Source organism: Mus musculus, chromosome 2 (assembly GCF_000001635.26).
Source record: "Mus musculus strain C57BL/6J chromosome 2, GRCm38.p6 C57BL/6J".
Classification (NCBI taxonomy): domain Eukaryota; kingdom Metazoa; phylum Chordata; class Mammalia; order Rodentia; family Muridae; genus Mus; species Mus musculus.
In genome coordinates, this window is record NC_000068.7 from 22,864,930 (window position 1) to 22,872,414 (window position 7,485).

The 7,485-nt window shown below is 42.7% G+C and overlaps 1 protein-coding gene across 5 annotated transcripts in view; it reads left to right on the plus strand.

The window, feature by feature from the left end:
- The window catches only part of Apbb1ip (amyloid beta (A4) precursor protein-binding, family B, member 1 interacting protein), a 119,683-nt gene that overhangs the window by 108,959 nt on the left and 3,239 nt on the right, over positions 1 to 7,485 (plus strand). For all 5 annotated transcript variants that reach the window (XM_006498186.3, XM_011239139.3, XM_030251888.1 and 2 more), the window contains 3 exons: positions 1,964 to 2,062; positions 2,706 to 2,820; positions 6,520 to 6,632. In XM_006498186.3, coding sequence (XP_006498249.1) covers positions 1,964 to 2,062; positions 2,706 to 2,820; positions 6,520 to 6,632 — 327 coding nt within the window. The remainder of the gene's footprint in view (positions 1 to 1,963; positions 2,063 to 2,705; positions 2,821 to 6,519; positions 6,633 to 7,485) is intronic.

A 7,485-nucleotide genomic window follows, 5' to 3' on the forward strand; every position in this document is an offset into this window, starting at 1 on the left:
TAGCTGGCTTCCAGGCCAGGCTGATGCAAATTCCGAGTCAGTAAAGGAAGCAATCCAATTAAAAGGGTCAACTTTTCTCAGTTGCTAGAAAAGACCACAGACAGGAATCCTTTACATTTTCTGTTGTTTTATTCCTGTAGTATCTTTAAAATACAGTGCTGTCTTCAATGACTCAATATAAACTCAGAAATTCTAGTGGATAAAGAAATAAACAGGAAGCTCTCCAAATATCAATTTTTATCATTTTTAAACACAGAAATAAATAAATTTAGAAATAACTAAAGCCCTTGCAGACTATGTGTCTTGCAGAGGATCGATGTGGGACACAACAAGCACAAAGCTTGCAGGGAAACCACACCATATGCTCTCCCTCATATTCCAGCATATTAAAGGCATAGCTCAAAAGCTCAGATCACCTTTGACGATTAACTACTTTCCTAAAGGTCAGTGAGTTTGCTCAATGCAAGTGGAAGCTCTATGAAGCACCGTAGAGAGGGATTGTGGCTTCAGCCCGTTTCTGCCAATGGAAGCCTCCTAGATCTCCTGATAGCTCTGATCTTTAGTGCCACTAGTTTATGCTCAGACTAGCAAGGCCAACCTGAGCTTCATAAGGCTGCTCTAAGGAAACACAAACACATACACGCACACACACGCACGTGCATACACACACACACAAAAACAGTTGTTTTAGTTGGTATTTTTTTATACAATAAAATGTAATCGAAGTTACAATGGCCCATGAAAATTGACATCACACACATTTCAGATCCTAGGTTTGGTTACCAGCCTCTGACCCAATGACTTCAACTTTTCTGATATAAGAGTAAATACTATGCTTATTTATATATTTAAAAAATTATTTTGACACCCAGATTAAGGTTCTACTACATGCCAGGCATGTGCTAAGCACCAGGGATCTTCCAAAAAAAATAATACAGGCAAAGTTCCCATCTGATAGAGAGCTGAATATGTAAAAGCCAAACAGAAACAAAAGCTACAGGGACTAGAGAATCCAGAAACAGAGTTGCAATCTTTTTGTGTCTGCCACATCAGTGTTCTCTTGTAAACTCCTGGGGGCCTATATAACCCCTGTACACACACTGTTGATGGCCACTTAAGGACAGATAGAAACACTCTGAATGCCATCATGCCTGCAGAGGATGTGCCCAAGTGGATGTGAAACCACCATTAGGAAAGAGCGATAGATCATTGCAAAACTCTGTATTCTTGTTGAAAGAAATGACACCTGGACTAAATTTTGGCACAAATAAAACTAATTTTATAAGCACCAGTTTTGTAACGTAAAATGCCTACTAGGTAAGCCCCTTATATGATAGAGAGGCAACCTGATTTCCAATGAGGAACAGACATATAAAATATATAACGGATTTCAGCATTTAGAAGGGAGAAATACAATTATTACTGACATATAAGAAGTCCTTATGGTTAAAGCATATAACAGGCTCCTTAAATCTGATCAGAGTTGGGCCTCTTTCTTAATAGTGCTGGGGGGTGAACCCAGGGCCTCACAGATGATAGGCAAGTATGCTGCCACTGAACTATACACCCAGCCTTTTCAGTACCTTTTACTTTTGAGGTAGGGTCTCATTACATTTCTCAAGCAGATCTCAACCTGGTGGTCCTCCTATCTCAGACACCTCTCTAGTAGCTGAGGTTGCAGACTTGTGCTGTGGGGCTGCCAGTTTAGCAGTTCTTAAAAGCTGGGTATGCTAACATGTGATCTCAGCTATCAGGAAGACTAAATTGGAAAATCATGAGTTCAAGGCCATCCTGGGCTTCATAATGACACCTCGGCTCTTCCTGATCCTAAAACTGCCTTTGCCACCATCTCAGTAAATCATATATATTGTCATAGTTTTTCTTTGAGTTTTTTTTTCAAACAGTGGTTTGGGCTCTTAATAAATTGCATCTATTAATTGTCTTCAAAACTGCTTCTTTGTAGCATCCTCAAATTCAGAAGGAATCTCAATATATCAAGTATCTCTGCTGTGATGACGCAAGAACTCTCAGTCAATGGGTAATGGGAATAAGGATCGCCAAGGTGAGTATGTGCTCACCTTCATGTGTTCTTGGGCCAGCCAAGAAGCTTGTTAACTAAGGCCAACGTTTCAGCATTTCTGGGTACAGATGTTATCTCGTCTATTTGTTCTTGATTTCTTTCTACCCATCAGTAAGTGGAGTCATTCACTTACTGCCATACAAGCACACACCTGTCCTCTGGCAAGAGAATCAGAGTTGACTTTAAAAAAAAAAAACAACTGTTCATATTCACAGGGAGAATTGCAAACACAGGTGTGCAGATAAGAAACTCGAGACCAGGCCAAAGGTCTGTGCCTTAATGGTAAAGCACTTGCCTAGCATGTGTGGGGTCCTGAGTTCCATCTCACCATAGAAAGTGGAGAGAGCAAACGAAGCCGATTAACTCAACAGTTACATGATCAGAATTTTGTGATTGGCATTTTGTGGCTATCCCTGTCCTCTAGTGTGTAGATGGGAGAATTTGCTAATTTTGCTAATCTAGAGAATTATTTAACATTTGAAAGAGCAATCAATGAAATATACCCCCAAAATGCAACTTGGATGAGAATAATGGCACCTTTTTTTCTTCCAATATGTATCTTGCAGTTGAGTGCAAAATTTAAATAAATGGATTCCTTCTTTTCTTCTCTGTATTCCCTCCTTAGTATGGGAAGACTCTCTATGATAACTATCAGCGGGCTGTGGCAAGAGCTGGACTTGCCTCTCGGTGGACAAACCTGGGGACTGTTGGTACACCGATGCCAGCTCAGCCTTCTACAGGTAAAAGCAGAGAAAACACTCATGTTCACACATCAACAAAACCGGAGCCTAGCTCCAGTCTCCAGGTTACACCCAAACAAGACCAGTGTCTCCAAGTTATTCCTCCAACAAACCTGCACCCCCAGGTTACAAGCCCTCCCCCTGCCTAATGACCACCAATACAGAGTGAAGCAGAAATTAAGTTTATGATATACTCGCAGCACCAGCCAATTATGTTAAAGGCCATAGTAACTTTCCAGTTAGATGCTTGCACACTCACTTATAGCCTTCTATAAAGTCTTGTCTGGTAGATCATCCGTGCTCCTTCTCCACCAAACCATCCTGTGTGATGGTGGTGTGCTGAGGGACCCAAGCTAGCTCAAAGAGAATAAAGGCCCTACTGTGATTTCATAAGATCAGCTCCTGTCTGTTTTTTAGGGGGATTGCTAACATTTCCCTGACACTACAATCCTTGTGTCTAGGTTGTCTACCGGTGACTTTTCACAAAGCTTTGGCCACTTTTTCACAATAAATCCATAAATAATGTGATGATCATGATTTTAGGGTGGGCTAAAAGGAGGTGTGCTTTATCAAAAAACAAATATCATATAAATATATTATATATAAATATAATGCAAGGTGCCTTAGTGTCAAGCAGGATACTCAGAAGATATCTGATCATGCCCTGCTGTCTTCCCGCAGTGACAGGATGGCTAGAGTCTCATGCCCCATGCCAGGCATTACATGTTAAGGCATAAAACCTTGTCTTGTTGGTATTTTTAAGAAGACCAGCCACTAAGGTTAGGTACCCAGTGAGCTTTCTGCTTTACATAGAGAACTGCCCTTTGGTATCTGAGACCAATTCTAGGAAGCCCATTAGCACTCTACAAGTACTGTTATACTGTAGTGTTTAGTACAAAACAACAAAGAAAAACCTGCATGTGTTCAATAAAAGCCACTTATTTTCAAAGGTCAGTGGTTGATTGAATCATCGATACAAAACGTACAGGTTGTAACTGTTCCACAGCATGTAGATTACAATCCCCCATTTCATAGCTCAAGGAACTAAACATGGGAGGAGGTAGCATGGAATATAGATAGAAGCTAGTATCTGATATACAGCAATACAATTCAAACTAACAATGAACCATGAACACACACACACACAAACGTTAGGTGCATGTAATTCTACCATGTGCTTATTTGTTTTCTTAACACAGAAAATTAAATGTTGGCTGGATAGTTGACTGCAGGGCATAGAACATCTTCAGTGTTTCTTAGAGCTGATCCATATTCTGATTTTGTAGTCATTGTTGCTAAGAACACCACTTTTTGCACAAATACATAGTGTAAAAATTGACAGGAGTATGACTATGGCTGTTTTAGAAACCACTGGAAATTCTGTTCTAATCTCAAGTTAAGATCCTTCTAATCATTTCATGAACCAAGTCAGCAACTCAAACAGCAATTTTTAATATTATTTTTTATCCTGAGAATTTCATACATGTATACAATGAAACCTGGTGATATTATGTCCCATAATTCCCTCCCCATCCCCCATCTCCCATCCCCCACCCCCCGTGAATCCCCTCTCAATTCAGATACTCTTTTTTTTTTTTTTTTTTTTTTTTTTTTTTTTTTTTTTTTTTTGGTGAGACATTAAGTCTAACTAGTGCTTTCTTTGTGTGCTTGGAGGTAGGAATATCCACCGGATCTTGGAAAATCTACCAGTGGCCACACATTTTTAACAAAATGGAATTCTCCCTCCCTCAGCAGCTACCAGCTGCCAATAACCCCTCAGTAAAGCATAGGAACTATGCTATGCCTGAATTGTGGCTGACTCACTCTTGTACAGGTCAACACAACCTGTGTGAACTCATGGGTGCCATGGCCATGCCATGACTAGAAGGCAGCATGTCACAGCCTGCCTCCCATCTCCCCATTCTGACAGCCTTCCCCTCCTTCTCAGTGGTATTCCTTGAACCTTGGTGTAGGGAGGTATGGGGGCCATGGAGGGGGGGAAGAGGGGAGAGAACCCGTGTCCCACCAGAGTTCTGATGCTCTGGGCCGGCAGATGGCAGACGTGGGAGGACTGCTGCAAGCTTTCCATGCGACCCGGGTGCGTGTCTGGCTGTGTGAAGCCATGGACCTCATCTCGGTGGGTGGTGGACAAGGGACAGTCCTAGGCACTAGGTTCCCAGCCTCTGGCATTCCACACTGGATACCATGGAGGAGCTGAGAACAAACGGGTAGGCCCTGGTGGCTTGGTCAGCTCCGGGGCTGAAGGAAGGAGAGGACGGGGGACAGGGCGCTGGGTGGCTCTCACAAGGGCGAGAGTCCTTGGTCTGGTCTGTGGCTGGAGCACAGGAAGGCTTTCTGGCAGGAGGTTAGATGTGGCTCCTTAGGAGAAAGCCTATTCCATCTTTCAAGCATGGCGGGCCTTGATGAGCAGAGACAGTCTATGGTTTTAGAGCTTTATTGTAGAAAGGCAGGGAGAAAGAGAGAAGGTAGAAAGAGAAGAAGGACTGGCCATGGCCACGTGGGGGTGGGGGGGGAGTAGGGCTAGAGAGTAAGAAAGGTGAGGGCTTAAAGAGAGTGAGGAGGGGTTAAGCAGACCCTCTTATAGTGGGCTGGGCTATCTTGTTGTTGCCAGGTAACTGTGGGGAGGAGCATACCTGGCTATAGTCAGGTAACTGTGGGGGTGGAGTCTAGCCAGAATGCCAGAAGCTTGGGACATTGTCTGCATGATTGATAGTCACAGAATTATGGAGTTGGGGGCTCTGTGGTGTCAGGCACCTGGCTCTGGGAATGTGGCTCACTTTTCTGTCCCTTGTAGAGTTCTCTACTGGGGTCACTGGAGCAAGCCTCATTCAACCAAGATAGGCTGCCTATCACAGTCCCACAGGGAGGAGCAACAAAGATGTCCCATTTTAGGGCTGAGCACTCCATCTCTAAATCTCTGCCTTTGATCAGTAATGAATCTGTCCATTGATTCTGCACACTGAAAAATCTTAGTGTTTACTGAAAGCCTTATGATTTTTGACTAAACACGAGTTTTCACACATACAAAGTATGTTTGTTTTTAGATGTTTTATTTATTATTATTTATTATTTTTATATTTTATTGATTCACTTTACATCCCAATCCAATCTTCTTCCCTACCTTGCTCTCTTCCCAGTCCCTCCCTCTCGTTTCACTCCCCTCCTAGCTCTTCCCCATCTCCTTAGAAAAGGGGAGGCCTGCCATAGATACCAATTAGAATAACCAGGCATAGCAAACCACAGCAAGGTTAGGTTGCTTTCTCTTCCCCTGAGTCTAGACAAGGCAGCCTAATTAGGAGGAAAGGATCCAGAGCCAGGCAATGTAGTCAGAGACAGCCCCAGCTCCCATTTTAGGAGTCCCACTTGAAGACCTGGCTGCTCATCTGCTACATATGTGCAGAGGGCCTAAGTTCATCCCATGCATGCTCTCTGGTTGGTGGTTCAGCCTTCCTGAGCCCCCATGGGCCCAGGTTACTTGACTCTAGGTTTTTCCCTCTGCAAAGCCCATTCTTAACCACAGAGGCTACACATACCTCAGACCGCACCTCAGACTTTTCATGAGACTGTGAAATACTTGACTTTGTGGAATACTTGTCAATGTTTCCTTTTGCAGTGCTTTGTATTTGCAGACTCTCCTTCAAACATACTAAAAATGTCTTCTCTCTCTCCTCTCTTCAGTTTCCTCAGGACTTAAAACAGGCACCAGCCAGCCCAATGGTCAGATGCCCCAGGCCATCCCTTCTGCAGGTCCTCCTCTGCAAGAGGCCCAGACACAAATTGAAACGACTAAGGTAAATCAGGGATCCACTCAAAGGTTGTCGACCTGATACCTAAAAGCCCGCCTAGTTCTAAATATGAGCAGGTCCTGGACTTTTTCTTTTTAAAACTCAAATGCAATTCTAACAACTGGGAAGCCACTATGCTATAATTTCATTTAGGAAATGGCTTCGTATTTTATCATAAAGCTTCCGAGGCTAGAGGTGAAAGTTAAAATCAGCCATTAATGACACTGCTTTATGATATCCTAAGTGTGTGTATCCTAAGTATGATATCCAAAGGGGTTTCCTTCATGTCATAATAAATTTCACGTCCTTTCAGTGAGCCCTTGAGACTTTCAGGTGTTTTGTTTTGTTTTGTTTTAGTGAATTAAAGCAATTGAAAATTAGTCGGGAACCCTATATGAAGTGCCAAGTGAACCCCAAGACCGGATCAGAAGATTCCCAAAAGGGGTCCACTTATAAAATGTGCATTTTATATTTTTCACTTAATGACTTGAATACATACTCAGGGTGATGGAAAAGAAAATACATTTAAAATAATAACCAAGAGCTAGGGGTGCAGATCAGAGACACAGCACGTGCCCTATATGTGTGAGGGTATGTGGGCTCCATAGCTAGCACAGACGGAAGGAAGGAAGGAAGGAAGGAAGGAAGGAAGGAAGGAAGGAAGGAAGGAAGGATGGAAGGAAGGAAGGAAGGAAGAAGGCAGGCAGGCAAGCAGGCAGGCTGAAATATAACATCCTCCATAACTTTTTATATAAAAGAGACTAATGAAGATTAATTTAAATTTGTATAAAACCCATAGATGCTTGTAATTTAGTTATTAATCCAATTCAGGTGACTCTTGAATTTCCACTGAGTGTTT